Source organism: Moschus berezovskii, chromosome X, assembly GCF_049115385.1.
Source record: "Moschus berezovskii isolate FMDL1 chromosome X, NW_MosBer_1.0, whole genome shotgun sequence".
Taxonomy (NCBI): Eukaryota; Metazoa; Chordata; class Mammalia; order Artiodactyla; family Moschidae; genus Moschus; species Moschus berezovskii.
This window is the reverse complement of record NC_142488.1, coordinates 55,757,334-55,776,658: the sequence shown is the minus strand read 5'-3', so window position 1 is coordinate 55,776,658 and position 19,325 is coordinate 55,757,334. Positions and strand designations below refer to the sequence as shown.

The following is a 19,325-nucleotide window of genomic DNA, read 5'->3' as shown; positions in this document are numbered from 1 at the left end:
GGCAACAAAGCCTGTGTGCCACAACTACTGATCCTGCACCCTAGAGCACACGACTTGCAACTACTGAGCCCACACACTGAAACCACTGAAGCCTGAATGCTCTAGAGCCTGTGCACCACAACAAAAGAAGCGACAGCTACAAGAAGTCTGCGAGTAGCAGCGAAGACCCCACACAGTCAAAAGTAAATAAATAAATTAATTAAAAAAATTAATGCTTCAGGATATAAAGTCAATGTAAAAAAATAAATCACTAGCAATTTATACCAGCAATAAATAATGTGAAAAAAATTTAAATGCTATTTATAATAGTATCAAAAACATCAAGTGCCTAGGGATAAATTTAATGAAGGATACATAAAACTTTTATATGAAAATTATAAAACATTGCTGAAAGAAATCAAAGATCTAAATACATGTAGAAAGTTGCTATATTCACGGATTAGGAGGCCCAATATTATTAAGATGTCAATTCTCTTAAAGTTGATCTTAGAATTAATGCCAAACCAAATCCCAGCAAGTTTTTTTCCAAAAAATTAAAAACTGATTATAAAATTTATATGGAAATGCAAATGACCTAGAAGAGTCAAAGTAATTTTTTTTAAAAGTCATCCTGGAGAACTTACTCTACCTGATTGCAAGACTCATTATAAAAGCTATAGTAATAAAGTATGGTGAGGGACAAGAAAGCCTGACGTGCTGCAGTCCATGGGGTAGCAAAGAGTCGGATATGACTGAGTGACTGAACAACAACAAATAAAATAGGGGTCTGCCAAAAGGACAGTGTATTAACTATGTTTTCCTATTTTCTGTATTCTTGATGCTCTAGCATCTGATACCTAGCTGATCCTGGAGAGACTGCCTCTCCTAGACCTAGTTATTTCCTAGAGACAGCAAGTGACTTTGCTGTAAGTATACCTACCATATGCAAACCAACAAATCCAGAGCCCATATCCACCAACTATCTTCTTTTCCAAGATCTCACAGGTTGGGCCACTAGACCCCTGCCCTAATCACCTCAGGCTGGGTACCAGGCAACTAAGGATAGTCTCTACCCTATACCTCAGAGTCCACTGAAATTACTCAAACTACCTAACTCTAAACCTTTCCAGCCTGCTTATTCTACCTCACCCATTCTTTCCTATGAAAATCATAATAAAGGCTGTTGCCCATGCTTTTTCCCTACAACTTCTACCTCCTGATTGACCTTAGTGCTCCCTGGTGTGACTCTGCACGATGTGGTATGCCTTTTCCTCTTGGAAGCTGTTACAAACTATTTTCAATGGCAGTTATCTCCAGATATGTTGGCCTCACCATACCTGAATAATAATAAAACCTTCATTTTAAAATAGAAATGGCTCACCAGTAAAGAATCTGCCTCCCAATGCAGCAGACACAAGAGACGTGAGTTCAATCCCTGGGTCAAAAAGATCTCCTAGAGGAGGAAATGGCAACCCACTCCAGTATTCTTGCTTGGAAAACTCCATGGGCAGAGGAGCCTGGCAGGCTACAGTCCGTGGGGTCACAAAGAGTCAGACACAGCTGAGCACAAGCACAAGTTGAGTTGAGTTGAATAGATAATTAAACAGAACAGAAAGTCCAGAAATAGGTTCACATATGTGAAATCAATTTATTTTAATAACTGTGCCTAGGAAATTCAGTGGGAAAAAAGTCTCTTCAACAAATGGTTCTGGAACAACTGAATATTGTATTGAAAAAAATGAACATCAACCCTTACATTAAACACAAAAATGGATCATAGACCTAAACTTAAAAAGCTAAAATGATAAATTGTATAGAAGAAAATATGAGAATATCTTTGTGACCTTGCAATGTTGTTGTTCAGTTGCTCAGTTGTTATAGACTCTGCGACCCCAGGGACTGCAGCACTCCAGGCTTCCCTGTCCTTTACCATCTCCTGGAGCTTGCTCAAATTCATGTCCATTGAGTGGGTGATGCCATCCAACCATCTTGTCCTCTGTCATCCCCTTCTCCTGCCTTCAATCTTTCCCAGTATCAGGGTCTTTTCTAATGAGTCAGCTCTTCGCATCAGGAGGCCAAAGTATTGGAGCTTCAGCTTCAGCATCAGTCCTTCCAATGAATATATAGGATCGATGTCCTTTAGGATTGACTGGTTTGATCTTGCAGTCCAAGGGACTCTCAAGAGTCTTCAACATCACAGTTCAAAAGCATCATGTGGGGGCGAGGAGGTGCCCTCCCTCGGTCCCCCTCTCTCACTCGCTCGCCTCCAGCCCCGGCTCGCTCCCTGCCCACTCCGGGGCGGCGGGGGAGGTTGGGGGACGTTCCCTGCCGGCCGCAGCTTCTTTCACACTTTAGTTGGGAGCTGCACCGCGCTGTTACTGGAGAAAGCTGGCCGCGGGCCACCGCCACCGACTCCAGCACGCACGCACCCCGGCCGGGCTTCGGGGCTCTTACCCGCGGCCTCGCGGAGGAGTGGGAGACCGAGACTCACCGTGGAGAGGAGGAGGAAGACAAAGAGGAGGGAGGGAAAAAACCCGCAAGGAGGACCGGGGCGGGGGGAGGGAGGCTTGCCACCTTCAGCACCCCGGCAAGCGCCCAAGGTGCATCCATCTTGACCGACTCAGCAGGAAAGTGGATTTTTCCTGTGTCTAAAGAAAAAAAAATATCCCCGTGTATGAAGAGATGATTTGCAGTTCAGCCCGGCTGAAGCTGACCGAATGAGACTGCGGGTTGTGCCTCCACCAAGCATGTTGCCACCGTTCAAAATGAAGAGGAAGCCCAGAAAGGGAAGAACTACCAGAATGGAGATGTGTTTGGCGATGAGTATAGGATCAAACCGGTGGAAGAGGTCAAATACATGAAAAATGGGGCATAAGAGGAGCAGATAATAGCAGCCAGGAACCAAGAAAACTTGGAAAAAAGTGCCAGTTCAAATGTAAGACTTAAAACTAATAAAGAGATTCCAGGATTAGTTCATCAACCCAGAGCAAGCATGCACATCTCTGAAAGCCAACAAGAATTCTTCAGAATGTTGGAATAAAAAATTGAAAAGGGTCGAGATTACTGTTCGGAAGAAGATATCACATAGCACCAATCCTACCACTCAAACGGGGAGCTACTACTGTGTAAATAGGTTTCACCCCAGTTAAAATATTTGCAAAGAAGGGTTCTCTTCAGTGAACATCACTCTAGCAAAAGAAGATCGTTCCATATCGTATGCCCCATTAAATTACAGTTTTTCTTAATGAACTTGCAAAGGAATATTGCTAAAAACAAAAACTGTTATCGAACTTTCTTTGTTGCTGCTAGTTAAAACTTGTTGCAACTTTTCACTTCTCTCAGTGTCCAGGTCTGCAGCAAAATTCTGCAATTTCACCTTAAAGATACTGTTGGTTTTACAAATGCTCTCCAACCTATTTTCTAAAAGATGAGGTAGTGGTGAACCCAGATATCCAACTTCTGTTCTAGACTGGTTCTGCTTCTAAGACAAGCGCCTCCTTCCCCGCTCCTTCCTGGAAGTGACACAGGAGTGAGCAGTAGGTGGTTTCGTTTTCTGGGTCTCTTAATCAAAGATCAAGCTTGCAACATCAGTTTTGCTCAGGTGCAGATGGAAGTGTGATCACAATCATTTTGAATCCCTCATGCACCCCTTTTTTTCTAAGAAAATAAACATTTTACTGCTTTTTAAAAAAAACAAAAGCATCATGGCACTCAGCCATCTTTATGGTCCAACTCTCAAATCCATACATAACTACTGGAAAAACCATAGCTTGAGTATATGGACTTTTGTTGGCAAAATAATGTCTCTGCTTTTTAATATGCTCTCTAGGTTTGTCATAGTTTTTCTTCCAAGGAGCAAGAACTTTGCAGTAGGCAAAGATGTATTAAATAGATCACAAAAAATACTAAAACTTTTTAAAAAGATGATAAATTAGACTCCATAAAAATTAAAATATTTTTCCTTTGATAGGCACCAGTAAAAATAAAACTGTAAGGTACAGATTGCAACAAAATATTGGCAGTATCTGGTTTAGAACTTGTATCGAGCAAATATAAACAACTCTTATACCTCAATAAGAAGACAAACAGCCATTCCCCCAAATGGGAAAGATATTTCAATAGACACTTCACAAAAAATGTACAAATGATAATAAGCACATGAAGATACTTAACATTATTACTCATCAGAGAAATGCTGCTTACATTCATAAGATACCATTACATATCCATTCTAATAGCAAAGTTTAAAGAGCCTAATGATAACAAGTATAGGCAAGGATTTGGGGCAATAGAATTTCTCATGTATTGCTGTTGGGAATATAAAGCCATTTTGGAAGACAGTTCGGCAATTATATGAAATTATAAGAAAGGTAAGCAAACACTGATTATAATATAAGAGCAATGCTAATCCTAGGCATTTATCCAAGAAAAACGTAAACATATGTTCACACAAAGACAAATCAGAATGTTTACTGCAACTTTAGTCATAATAACCAAATAATGACCACTTGCCATTAACAGGCATAGAGATAAAAAAATTATAATGGAACAGTATTCACTACTTAACAGGAAATATTTAATAGTCATACCATGGAATAGTATCCACTATTTAAAAGAAACAAAATAGTGATATACTCAATAACACGAATGAATTGCAAAATCATTATGCTGAACAAATAAAGCCAGACCCAAAAAGGTACATACGGAATGATTCCACTTATATGCAACACTAATAAAGGCAAATCTAGTCTATAATGTGGAGAAGGAAATGGAAAGCCACTCCAGTATTCTTGCCTAGAGAAGCCCATGGACAGAGGAGCCTGGTGGGCTGCTGTCCATAGGGTCGCACAAAGTCGGACACGACTGAAGCGACTTAGTATGCATGCATGCCTTGGAAAAGGAAATGGCAACCCACTCCAGTATTCTTGCCTGGAGAATCCCAGGGACTGAGGAGCCTGGTGGGCTGCTGTCTACGGGGTCACACAGAGTCGGACACGACTGAAGCAACTTAGCAGCAGCAGTCTATAATGACAAAAAGTAACTCAGTGGTTGCCTGGGGCTGAAGTGGTGCTGAGTATTAACTACAAGGGGCAAGAAGGTGCATTTTTGTGTGATGGAATGTATCATGACTGGGGTGGTGCTTATACCAGCGTGTACCTTTGTCAAAATTCACCAATCTGTACACTTAAAATGGATACCTATTATGGTATGTAAATTATATCTTAATAAAGTTGATTTTAAAAGAGAAAATGCTAGGTGACAGGGATCATAAAGTGAGAAGATGGAAGACAGGCATGGAGATTAGGGGAGTTGAAGAGAAGTGAGGAATCTGAAAGCAATATCTACAAAGAGAAAAGGAGGTGGGGCTGGTTGTAGATGACAGTTTGTTGCTATCTTAGAGTGAGAAGATGAAAAGAAGAGGGAGAAGAAGCTGAAAGGGAACCAGGTAGAACAGGAGTGAGGCAACCAACTGATCTTCAAAGAAGGAAAATCCATTAAAATCTGCATGTATATGATAAGGATCTAAGACCTTGGGAGTAGGGTTTCAGTACTAAAGCATAAAAATGTGACGGAAGGAGAAAATCTCCAACAAAGCCAGATTCATAGTGAGGAAGTCTGGCATATGATCTAGAGTATAGGTACTTTAGCAGTTCTCCTGGAGGGAAGCTAAGCCAAGAAGACAGTTGATAGCAGTAAGGGAAATACAGGGAAGAGCACTTTGGTACCTCAGAGGCCAAGGAATTTCTAAAGTTTTGAACCTTCAAGAAGGGCAGCAATCACAGCACTTTAAAGGTATTGGTCTCAAGTATTTCCATGTCTCCCTTCTGCCAGGATCATACTCACCTGAGCAGCTGTGATCTAGGGTTTTATCCTTCAATGCCCAAGGCTCCTCTCCTTGCTCCAACTTGAATATGACCTCTGGTTTGGGAACTTCATACCCTGTTAACAGGAAATGATAGAAAATGAGGTACAGCTAATTGCTTTCCATGTGTTCTTTGGAAAAGTAACCACATTTCATTGGAAAAAGAGTAATAAGCATGAACGTGCAAAGGGACTGAAGAATCTCAGGCAAATCAAGGATGGCACCATCACACACTTCAGATGCTCTAGAGCACTTAGCAGCTGAGAATGGAAACCACCTCACTGAGGTTCTGTGTTAGTTCCCTAGGGCTTCTGTAAGAAAGTACCAAAAACTCCCTGGAGAAGGAAATGGCAACCCACTCCAGTATTCTTGCCTGGAAAAGTCCATGGACAGAGGAGCCTGGCGGGCTGCAGTCCATGGGGTTACGTGACTGAGCATGCGGGCATAAGGGTGGAGGGAGATGGCTTGGAACCAATAAACTGGTAGAACTAAAAAAAGAAAGAAAGAAAGTACCAAAAACTACGTGACTTAAAACAACAGAAATGTATTATCTGACATTTCTAGAGGCTAGAATTCTGAAATCAAGGTGTTATAAGTGTCATGCTCACTCCAGCAGATATAGGGGAGAATCCTTCCTTGCACCTTCTAGCTTCTTCTGTCTGCCAAAAATCTCTGGTGTTTCTTGGCTTGTAAATGTATTTTAATCTAGTCCCATGGCTATCTTCCTCCTGTGTGTCTTCTTACTGTCTTTCCTCTATGTGTGCCTATTTCTGTGCCCAAATCTCCTTTTTTTTTTTAATAAGGATACCACTCAGGTTAGGGCCCACCCCAATGACCTCATTTTAATTTGATCCCCTCTGTAAAGATACCACTTTCAAATGAAGGCATATTCTCAGGTACTGGGGATTAAGATTTTGACATATCTTTTTTTGAGGGGTCACTATTCAACCAATAAGAGCATGTCCCCTGACCCCCCCAATTCACATCTTTCCCATGTATAAAATACATTAACCCCATCCCAATATCCCCAAAAGTCTTAATCATCCCAGCATCAACTCTTAGGTCTAAAATCTCATCTAAACATCAACCCAGAATCTCAGATCTCAGCATCTAAATCATCTAAATCTTGTGGGTAAGACTTGAGTATGAGTCATTCTGGGACAAAATTCCTCTCCATGCATATCTATGAAAGCAGATGCATTACCTGTTTCTGAAATATTCCAAACACAATGGTGCCACAGGCATAGGATAGATAGATACTCCCATTCCAAAAGGGAGAAATTAGAATTTAGAAAGGTGAGACAGGTCTCAAGCAAGTCTGAAACCGGGCAGCGCAAATTCCATTAGATTTTAAGAAAAAGTGAAAGTCACTCAGTCATGTCTGACTCTTTGCAACCCCATGGACTATACACAGTCCATGGAATTCTCCAGGCCAGAATACCGGAGTGGGTAGCCTTTCCATTCTCCAAGGGATCTTCCCAACCCAGGAATCAAACCCAGGTCTCCTGCATTACAGGCGGATTCTTTACCAGCTGAGCCATAGCTTGACAATAATCCTCATTGGTTCAATGCTCTGTCCTCCAAGCCAACCAGGATGGTAGCCCCACCCCCTCAGCCCTGAGCCAGGAGTGGCACCACTTACTATCATGCCTAGTGGCCCATTAGCAAAAATTTTGTTTCCTGTACTGGCAATCTTATGCTCTGCTGTTCCACATGCCTTAGTTCCAAAGGGAGGAATATTTCTACCAAGAGACACAACACTGATTCTATTGAACTGGAAGATAAGTCTGCCACCTGGACATCTTGGTCTTTTCATGTCTCTGAATCAACAGGCAAAGAAGGGAGTTATTGTGCTGGCTGGGGTGGTTGATCCTGACTACCAAAGGGAAACTGTGGCCTGCTATATCACAATGGAAATAGGAGTATGTCTCAGTGCTTGTTTCAGCAGTGAAGTGAAGTCGCTCAATCATGTCTGACTCTTTGAGACCCCATAGGCTGGAGCCTGCCAGGCTCTTCTGTCCATTGAATTCTTCAGGCAAAAATACTGGAGTGGGTTAGCCATTCACTTCTCCAGTGGATCTTTCTGACCCAGGGATTGAACCCGGGTCTCCCACGTTACAGGCAGATTCTTTATCATCTAAACCACCAGGGAAGCCCAGAAGTACATATACTAAAATTGGAATGATAAAGAGAAGATTAGCATCCTGAGCAAGGATGACATGCAAATTCATGAAGTGTTCCATATTTTTATGGAATCTTAAAAAAAAAAGGATACAGATGAACTTATTTACAAAACAGAAGTAGAGTCATGGATATAGAAAACAAACTTATGGTTACCAGATGGTAAGAGGGGAGGAGAGATAAATTGAGAGATTGGGATTGACATATACACACTACTACATATAAAATATATAACTAACAAGGACTTACTGTATAGCACACAGAACTCTACTCACTACTCTATAATGGCCTATATGGGAAAAGAATCTTAAAAAAGAGTGGATATATGTATATGTATAACTGATTCACCTTGCTGGACACCTGGAACTAAATTGTAAATCAATTATACTCCAATAAATTTTTTTTTAAAAAGAAGAGTATATCTAGAATACAGGTGATCCTGTAAGGCATACTATCATGCCCTGTGATTGCTTCCCCAGTGGCTTGGGGTAAAGAATCTGTCTGCAATGCAGGAGACACAGGAGAGACAGGTTCAATTCCTGGGTCAGGAAGATCCCCCAGAGGAGGAAATGGCTACCTACTCCAGTATTCTTGCTTGAAAATTATATGGACAGAGTAGCCTGAGGGACTACAATCCATGGGGTTGCAAAGAGTCGGACACAACTGAAGTGACTGAGCACACACACATGCCCTGTGATTGAAGTCAATGTAAAACTACAATGATAGAAATCAGGCCTGGACCCTTCGAGAATAAAGTTTTGGGTCACACCACTGGGCTTCCCTGGTGGCTCAGCTGGTAAAGAATCTGCCTACAATGCAGGAGACCTGGGTTCGATCCCTGGGTTGGGAAGATCCCCTGCAGAAAGGAAAGGCTACCCACTCTAGTATTCTGGCCTGGAGAATTACATGGACTGTATAGTCCACGGAGTGGTAAAGAGTCGGACACGACTGAGTGACTTTTACTTTCATAATGTTTCTTTGTATGTATGGGCTTCCCTGATAGCTCAGTTGGTAAAGAATCCGCCTTCAATGCAGGAGACCGTGGTTCGATTCCTGGGTGGGGAAGATCCCCTGGAGAAGGGATAGGCTACCCATTCCAGGACTGTTGGGCTTCCCTTGTGGCTCAGCTGGTAAAGAATCTACCCGCAATGCGGGAGACCTGGGTTCAATCCCTGGGTTGGGAAGATCCCTTGGAGAAAGGAAGGGCTACCCACTCCAATATTCTTGCCTGGAGAATTCCATGGACAGAAGAGCCTGGTGGGCTACAGCCCATGGGGTCACAATCACATACAGTCAGACACGACTGAGTGACTAACACTTTCCATTTTCACTAGGAAAAAAATCACAACTAGCTGAGGTGCCTGCTCAGGGCAAAGGGAACAAGGAATGGGTAATGGAAAAAAGGAATTCTGCCTCAGGACTGTGACATAGAAATCTGCCTAGCTTGCCCTGTGAATTTCAGATTCAAAAGTTCAACATCAACTCATCTAAATTTTGAGCCTGCTGGCCTGCCCTTCAGACTTGCCAGTCCCCACAATTGGGTGAACTGGTTCCTTAAAATAAATCTGTCTCCCCTACTTTGTCTTTCTGTACACACATACACGCACAAGTGTGTGTATACTCTCTGTATGTATATACCTATATCCTATTGGTTCCATTTCTCTGGAGAACCATAGTACAGAGTTTGATACTAAGAGTGACTCTAGAGTAGTGGTCCTCATCCCTTTTGGCACCAGGGACTGGTTTCATGGAAGGCAATTTTTCCACAGATGGGGCGGGGGATAGTTTCGTGATAATTCAAGCACACTAGGATTTGTGCTCTTATGAGAATCTAATCTGACAGGAGGTGGTGCTCAGGTGGTAATGCCAGCAATGTAAATACAGATAAAGCTTCACTTGTTCGCTGCCTCTCACCTCTTGCTCTATGGCCCAGTTCCTAACAGCAGGCCATGGACCAGTACCGGTCCATGGCTCAGGGGTTGGGGACCCTGCTCTAGAGGAACAGAATAGCAAGCATGAGTTTTATGAATTGGTTATGAGATTTCTGGAACTGATTCTTTATTCTGATTACATTCAAAAGCACGAATGATTCTATTTCCAGTAGTAAGGAGAGCAGTGTGACACGACAAAAGAGATATGCAAAATATCAACATTGGCTACTCTTAATTGAATGCTTATAAGAGGTGAGGTTCTGGATGACCTTGTATTTGATACTTGGAAATTTTGTCAAACTTAAAAGTATAGTAAGATTGTCTGGTTGCTCCTAATTGCACTGGACAAAGTGGGGAAAGAAAAGGATGAGCTTAGGGGTTTGATTTTCCAGATCAAGCATAATATGAATGACCTGAAAATTTCTCAGTCAGTCCTGAAAATAACTGTTAGCTTCTGGAGCTGCAGAGCTGAGCTTACTGAAAACCAAACCCAGAGTCTCAACCTGTGAGTGGCTAAATTGCAACACAAATTGAATTCCCAACCTCACAAGGGTGCCTGCTGTTAAAGAAAGGCATTGATGAAGTAGGAACAGGATCCTGAAAAGTGGAATGGGAACATATGAGGACACTGCACCTCTAAATTTGAATGAGTCTTTGCCAGTGGAAGCAGCCCTTCCACCTTCAACTGAGAAGTCAAACCCCTGTCTGCCTGAGGAGCCTGAAGTAGCCTCCGCTGAGGGACTTGCCTTGTAAGGGACTGACCTACACCACCACCTGTCTTTGCTTCTAGACCTATAACTAGACTTAAGTTCACCAAGCCCCAATTCAAGGAGATCAAACCAGTCGATCCTAAAAAAAAAAAAAATCAATCCTGAATATTCACTGAAAGGACTGATGCTGAAGCTCAAACTCCTATACTTAGGCCACCTGATGCAAATAGCTGACTCACTGGAAAAGACTCTAATGCTGGGAAACATTGAGGGCAGGAGGAGAAGGAGGCGATGCAGGATGAGATGGTTGGATAGCATCACCAACTCAATGGACATGAGTTTGAGCAGACTCCAGGAGACAATGAAGGACAGGGATCCCTGGCATGCTGCAGTCCATGGGGTTGCAAAGAGTTGGATCTGACTTAGTGACTAAACAACAACAAAGGACCAAAGGGTAAGGTACAAAGTGCGACCCATGAGGAGATGTGAGATACTCCAAACTGACTGCATGATCTGTCCAGTTTATAAGGACAGACATCTGGGTGATATGTGTGGGATAATGGAAGGAACACAGCTGGATCAGACTGAAAATTTTAATATGTGTACACTAAGCAGATTCTGAATTTCATCTTGCCACTTGAGGGGTTAGGAAGGGTGCAAACAGTATATTTGGCTGGTTGGCTGGAACATGAACCAAATCGCAGCCCACATAAATGCAGCTGGAATTCCAGGACTGCTGTGCTGTAGTACAGAGAAAGGCATCTGAAGGCTTAGGGATGTTGGAATGTTAAGAGTAGATTTATCATGAAACATCTGCTCACTCACACCAGGATGGTCCAGAGACATACCAGTCATGACAACTGTGGCAAATAAATTTGTGATGGGGCCCCCGATAATCTATGATTGTTCTTCAGTGTAGGTCAGAAATTTCAGTGGGAACTGCTGCCACTGAACTGGAAAACCTAAATGCAGTGGGAGTAATTGGAACCTGGAGTGAAGTGAAGTGAAGTGAAGTGAAAGTTGCTCAGTCATGTTCGACTCTTTGTGACCCCATGAACTGTATAGTTCTCCAGGCAAGAATACTATAGTGGGTAGCCATTCCCTTCTCCAGGGGATCTTCCCAACCCAGGGATTGAACCCAGGTCTCTCCCATTACAGGCAGATTCTTTACCAGCTGACCCACAAAGGAAGTTCAAACCTGGTGTGGCAGGGGCCAAATGGGGGCACTGGATTGCCAAATACAAGGTGGATGTGGTTAGCACAGGGTCAGAGTAGTTATCAGCACAGTCCAATTCACAAATAAGAGTAGAAATTTCTATAATACTGTTTTAATTCGTTCTACAACTCATTAGACTTCAAACATCTTTCAAAACAAACTTTTACCTTGCGTGTGTGAATGCTAGGCCACTTCAGTCATGTCCAACCCTTTGCGACCTCATGGACTGTAGCCCACCAGGCTCTTCTGTCCATGGGATTCTCCAGGCAAGAATACTGGAGTGGGTTGCCATGCCCTCCTCCAGGGGATCTTCCTGACACAGGGATCAAACCCCTGGGTCTCTTACATCTCCTGCACTGGAAGGCTGGTTCTTTACCACTAGCACTACCTGGGAAGCCCAAATCTTTATCTTGGTGTTTCATTATTTAAGAGATAACCTTCTCTGAAGCCAGCAGAGTTAGGATAATCTAAGAAAAGCAGGACAGAAACAGTGTATGAACATTTAGCAAAGGACAGTTTTCAGATATTTAAGAAACTATGTTACACACCCATATGTTTATGTGTTATATGTCTATACTTCTCTATCCTTCTAACACTATATGAGAATGGGGGATAGCATTAAATATAACACCTATTTCAGAGTGATTCACCTGCTCATAGACATGCATATAAACAAATTAAGAGCAAAAAAATAAAATAATATTGAGTATTTACTATGTACCAGACATTGCCCTGGGCACTTTAGATGAATTAATCCATTTAATCTTCAAACCAACTCTCCTCTTATTCCCCTTAGCAGATAAGGAAACTGAGCCTTGGAGAGGTAAAATTCCAAAGTCACACAGCTAGTAAGTGTCTTAGTTATTCATACAGCAAGCGGCCAGGTAGAGATTTAAACTTCTTTCTCTTATGCTATCCTACTGCCAAATAGAAAAAAAAAGCACACATGTCTTAAATATGTATTACATAGGGATGAACCAAACCTTCTGTGCTGTCAAAAAGATAATCAGTCTGATTCACAGAGACCTGTGAGTTTGGCTAGTTGATCATGACTTCCATAGGAAACAAATAGGTGGGCAATCTACTGAAATCTTACTTGATCTGTACAAGGAAAAGAGTTCTAGGTCAAGTGAAAAGAAGTCTAACTTGAAACATCCAAACATAGAATCCCAGCTCCTCAATCAACTCTCAGACTTAAGTCAGTTTATACACCGAGAATGAACACTTCTGAATGAAGGGGAGGCTGGGTCCCTGGAGGAATGAACCCATGACACTGCCAAAAATTTACACCACTAATATTTCTCCCAACTTTTCCTAAAAGGACCTATAGCCCTTTACCAGGGTATCTCTGCATTGGGGAAAACAGCAATGAGGCTTTCCAGATATTACCAGACAGGACACTGGCTCTGATCTGACACTAATTCCAAAAGACCCAAAACATTACTGTGGCTCACCAGACAGAGTAGGGGCTTATAAAAGTGAAGTGATCAATGGAGTTTTAGCTCAGGTCCATCACACACAGTGAGCTCAGTGGATCCCTAAACCCATCTTGTAGTTATTTCTCTGGTACAGGAATGCATAATTAAAATACTCAGCAACTGGCAGTATCCTCTTATTGGTCTCCTGACCTATGGAGTGAGGCCTCTTATGGTGGAAAATGCCAAGTGGAAGCCATTAGAACTGTCTCCATCTAGGAAAACAGTAAACAAAAAGCAGTACTGCTTTCCTGAGGGATTGCTGAGGTTAGTGGTACCATCAAGGACTTGACAGAGAAGGCAATGGCAGCCCACTCCGGTACTCTTGCCTGGAAAATCCCATGGACAGAGGAGCCTGGTGGGCTGCAGTCCATGGGGTCGTAAAGAGTCAGACATGACTGAGCAACTTCACTTTCACTTTTCACTTTCATGCATTGAAGGAGGAAATGGCAACCCACTCCAGTGTTCTTGCCTGGAGAATCCCAGGGACGAGGGAGCCTAGTGGGCTGCCGTCTATGGGGTCGCACAGTCGGACACGACTGAAGTGACTTAGCAGCAGCAGCAGCAGCAGCAAGGACTTGAAAGATGCAAGGATAGTGATTCCACTACATTCAACATGCCTATTTGGCCTGTGCAGAAGATAGATGGATCTTGGAGAAGGACAGTGGATTATCATAAACTTAACCAGGTAGTGTCTCCAGCAGCACCTGCTATACCAGATACAGTTTCATTGCTTGAGCAAATGAACACATCCTTTGATACTGAGCATGTATATATTTATCTGGCAAATGCCTTTCTTAAAAACAGTACTGTTAGTAAATACCAGCAAAAGCAGTTTTCTTTCCATTGGCAAGGCCAGCTATATACCTGCACCTGCCAGCTATATGTCCTGCCTCAGAGATAGCTCAACTCTCCAGTCCTATGTCATAATTTAACCTGTAGGGATCTTGGGCAATTTTTCCTTCCACAAGACATCACATCACATGTCTGTGTGCTCCGTTGCTTCAGTCATGTCCAACTCTGAGACCCCATGGACTATAGCCTGCCAAGCTCCTCTGTCCATGGGATTCTCCAGGTAAGAATACTGGAGTGGGTTGCCATGCCCTCCTCCAGGGGGTCTTCCCAACCCAGGGATTGAACCCATGTCCCTTACATCTCTTGCACCAGCAGGCAGGTTCTTCACCACCAGTGCCACCTAGGAACCCCACATTGGTCCATTACATGGATATTATGCTGATCAGATCTAGTTGACAAGAGTGAGAAACTACTCTAGACTTATGGATAAGACAGCTGGTGTGTCAGGAGACGGGAAATGAATCTGAAAATAAATTTAGGGGCCTTCTATCTCAGTGAGATTTCTAGGGGTGCAGTGGTGGGGGGCTTGTTGAGATACTCCTTCTAACCTCTTGAAGAATAAGTTTTACATCTGGCTCTTCCATAAGCAAAAAGAGGGCCAACACCTAGGGACTTTTTGGATATCAAAGGCAACACAGTCCTTATCTGGATGAGCTACTCTGGCCTATTTACCAGGTGATTCAAAAAGTTGCCATTTTGAGTGGAGATCAGAATAGGAGAAGGCCCTGTGTGACGCGTCCAGACCGCCATACAAACAACTCTGCCACTCGGGTCACATGACCCATCAGATCCAGTGGTGCTTGAAGTGGCAGCGACACAGGGATGGAGCCTTTGGCAGTTCCCCTGAGACAAATCACAGCACAAGTCCTAGGATTTTGGAGCTAAGCTCTGCCATCCTCTGCTCTCTTTCTGAGAAACAACTTTTGGTTTGCTATGAAGTCTCAATTTACTCACAGAATTTAAGCATTTTATTTAGTGGAGGAAAATAAAACTTAACAAGGACTCCCTCAGTAATGGTGAGTGAACACAGAAGAAGCCAGCGCTGACACAAAAAGTGTGGCAAACAGTAGACCTGCCTTCCAGTGCTGCTCGTAAGGGGCCCAAGTTCTTCTGACGGAGGCTCAGCCTGTGGATGGCGTGAGGCCAGGAGCCACCCTTGGAGCACTGAGACTGGGTCTTCCCAGAGTTGAATTGCTTGAGAATGTACCCAAAGTGGGCAGTAAACTCCATGTAATCTAAATATTGTTGTTTAGTTGCTAAATCATGTCTGACTCTTTGCGCCCATGGACTGTAGCCCATCAGGCTCCTTTATCCATGGGATTTCCCAGGCAAGAACACTGCAGTGGGTTTGCCATTTTCTACTCTAGGGGATCTTCCCCACCCAGGGATCGAATCTGCATCTCCTGCTTGGCAGGCAGATTCTTTACAACTGAGCGACCAGGGCTTGGTGTAAGGCTAAGTAAAAGGTAGTGAAAGTGTTAGTCACTCAGTTGGGTCTGGCTCTTTGAGACCCCATGGACCTGACAGGTTCCTCTGTCCATGGAATTCTCCAGGCAAGAATCCTGGAGTTGGTAGCCATTCCCTTCTCCAGGGGAATCTTCCCAACCCAGGGATGGAACACCGGTTTCCTGCACTGCAGGCAGGTTCTTTACCATCTGAGCCACCAGGGAAGACCCAAAGCTAAATACTGGAACAAAACTGATAGTCAACAAGTACCATAAGGGAAAGCTGAAGAGAGAGTTCAAGAGAGCATGTCACTGTTAAGAGATGTGACCTCAGATCCTATGTGATGACCTTACACCCTCAGCCGTGGGTGGTGGCCTTGCCCTCTTAGCCCTGGAATCAATTAGGTGGCTCACCTTCTGGAAGCAAAGAGGTGACAGCTTGTCACCCTGCATCTTCCTAGTCTGTGCTTTCTGGGCCTGTGGTGGCAGTGACAGCTCTGCTGGCTTCTGAACCATTCGGAGGGTCATTCATCGCTTTTCTTAAAAGATATTCACAGCCAAATAGCTTTACTGGCCTGTTTCCTGGCTGGCGAATCCCAAAAACCCAGCCTTCCTTCCTTCCTTTTTTTCTGCCTCCGCCCTGTTCATCCCAAGCTGTCAGTGTTTCTGCTGAGATGGCTGATTGGATCTACAAGTCACATGCCTAATCATTTTAGCAACTGGTTCTCCAGCCACACTTGGTGCCCTTTCCAGAGTACATCTCACATTTTGCAATATGGATAGGCTGAAAATTTTCAAAATCTTCATGTTCTAGTTCCTTTTTACTAACAATTCCTTTTTCAAATTCTCTCTTTCCTCTAGCATTTTATTATAAGCATTAAAGACAAATCAAGTCTCGCTTTTAACACTTGGCTTAGAAATCTCCTCAGTTAAATATCCCACTGCATCACTTTCAAGTTCTTTCCACCCAAGAGAACAAAATTCAGCCAAATCATTTGCCACTTTATAACATTTACCTTTATACCAATTTCCAACAACACATGCCTCTCTTCCATCTGGCAGTGTGTATGTTCACTCTTATCCGAATCTTTGTGACCCCATGGACTGTACCATCTGAGATCTCACCAAAAGCACCTTTAACATTCCTACTTCTACCACAAGTTTCTTTGAGACATTCCAGACTTTTTCTATCAAGCACCTACAAATCTTTTGAGCCTCTACTTGCTGCCCAATTCAAAGCCACTTCCATATTTTTTTAGGTGTTTTCCATAATATCACTCCACTTCCCAGTACAGAAGGTTGCAGTTTCCTAGGACTGTTGTAACAAAGCATCACAAACCATGTGGCTCAGAACAACAAGAATTTCTTGCCTTGCAGTTCTGAAGGCCAGAGGTCTAAAATCCAGGTGTCAGTCAGGCCATGCTCTTGTTGAAGGTGCTAGGGAGGGATGTGTTCCATGCCCCTCTCCCGGTTTCTGGTGGCCTCAGGCATCTCCTGTCCTATAGGTGCATCACTCCAATCACACGGTCATCTATTCCTTGTGTGCCTCTGCACGGTCTCTCTTGAGTGTCTGTGTGTCTCTGTCTACACTTCCCTTTTTTGTAAGAATGCCAGGCATATTGGTTTAGGGCCCAACTAACGACCTTGTTTTAGCTTGATTACTTCTGGGAAGATCCTATTTCTAAATAAGGTCACAGTCAGAGACAGTGCAGTTTAAGACACTAACATATTTTCTTGGACGGACAAAACTTTACCCATACAGGTTCCTCGCAGATTCACATTCTGGCTGGGCTTACCCAGTGAGAGGAGGTGGCTGTAGTTTTCCAACATCACATCCTGGTACAGGCGCCTCTGAGCTGAGTCCAGATGCTGCCACTCCTCCCTGCTGAAGTCCACAGTCACGTCCTCAAAAGACACTGACACCTGTAAACAAACACCAAGGACACTGACACCTGTAAACACAACCCCATTCACGGTGACTGGGTCAGCATTGGGAGATTGGGGAAAGATAGAAAAAATGCTTTTAGGATTTTTATCATAATACCCCATAGGCTATGCCTTTAAAATACTTACTTGTAAGTTCATTACTTACAAGTTCTTTCCACACAAGAGAACAAAATTCAGCCAAATTCTTTGCCACTTTATAAGACTTACCTTTATACCAATTTCCAACATCATATGCCTATCTTCTATCTGCCAGCGTATTCTATACACGTAATGTATAGAATAAAAATATCTATGTATAAATTTCTGCCATCCATTGTATATGAGTCTTTTATTTAAAAAAATTAATTTTCATTAGTTTTCTATAGTAGTATATAACTATTTATACATAGTAGTGTGTATAGCTGATTCACTTTGCTGTACAGCAGAAACTAAAACACTGCAAAGCAAATATACTCCAATAAAAATAAATAAAGTAAATAAAGTGATCAAAAGGGGAAAAAGTGATAATTTTGCCCAGGATTTGAAGTTTATCTTTTTTAGTTGCTCATGTTAATGGGAAGTTAGTGTTTTATTGCTTTTTGAAGGAGGCATGTATGCTTGTGCTGGGTCTTTGTTCCTGTGTGTGGGCTTTCTCTAGTTGTGGCAAAGTGGGGGCTACTCTCTAGTTGTGGTGGAAGAGCTTTTCAATGCATTGTTTCTCTTGTTGCACAGCACAGGCTATAGAATGCACAGGCTTCAGTGGTTGGGGTTCACAGGCTCAGAAGTTGTGTCTCCCGGGCTCTAGAGCAAGGGTTCAGTAGTTGTGGCACACAGGGTCAGTTGAACATGCTCCCCTGCCTTGACTAGCAGACTATTAACCACTGGACCACCAGGGAAGTCAAGCATGTACACTTTTTTCTCACTTTACATATTGCTTTTTTTTACATATTGCTTTCATTTAGTCTTCAAACATATAGGCATTTTCTCTTGATGCCCTTTTGTTTAATCGATTTTAATTCCACAGTTGTCAGAAAACACACTCTGTATGATTTCAATATATGGTCTATCTAGAAGAATGTTTCAAGTGTCCCTAGAAAAGAATGTATATTCAGCTACTGATAGGTTCAGTGTTCTCTAATATTTAAATCAACTTGATTGAGTGTTGTTGAAATTTTACATCACTTTACTCATTTGTCTTCTACTTCTTCGACCAATTACTTGTCAACTTTTTGTTAAAAACCGAAACAGAGATGTTAAAAGTTTATATGGCTATGCAGAGGAACTAGAATACACAAAGCAAGGATTAGCATGGAGGATTTATACTATGTCATATTAAGACTTACTATAAAGCTACAATAATTCAGACAGAATGGTATTGATGTTAAGTATAGACACATATATCAGTGAAACAGAATAGAGGGTCCAGAAACATATTTGCACACATATGGACAACTATTTTTTGACTAAGATGCCAAAGTGCTTCAATGCAGGAAAGGAAGGTCTTTTTTAAAAACTATGCTGGAACAAACAGATATAATAAGTTTTGGAGGAAAACACAAACCATGATCCACACCTCACACCATATACAAAAATTAACTTCAGTGTTCTCACCACATTCACAAGCACACACACACAAAGTAACTCTGTGTGGTGATGGATGTGTTAACTAACTTGACTGTGGTATAAAAACAGACTTACAGATCATTGGGACATAAGTGAAAGTCCAGAAATAAACCCACACATT

General features: G+C 42.6%; 1 protein-coding gene and 2 pseudogenes across 3 annotated transcripts in view; 2 read left to right on the top strand and 1 right to left on the bottom strand.

Annotated features, from left to right (window-relative positions):
* Positions 1–19,325, top strand: part of LOC129563893 (protein fem-1 homolog A-like) — a 247,313-nt pseudogene that overhangs the window by 69,454 nt on the left and 158,534 nt on the right.
* The window catches only part of ZNF81 (zinc finger protein 81), a 134,412-nt gene that overhangs the window by 26,370 nt on the left and 88,717 nt on the right, over positions 1–19,325 (bottom strand). For all 3 annotated transcript variants that reach the window (XR_016036963.1, XM_055393778.2, XM_055393777.2), the window contains 2 exons: positions 17,452–17,578; positions 5,824–5,919 (listed from right to left, as the gene is read on the bottom strand). Coding sequence is in view for 2 of the 3 variants with exons in the window: in XM_055393778.2 (XP_055249753.2) it covers positions 5,824–5,919; positions 17,452–17,578 (223 nt within the window). In the remaining variant the exon portion in view is untranslated. The remainder of the gene's footprint in view (positions 1–5,823; positions 5,920–17,451; positions 17,579–19,325) is intronic.
* LOC129535304 (U6 spliceosomal RNA) lies at positions 8,004–8,091 on the top strand (annotated as a pseudogene).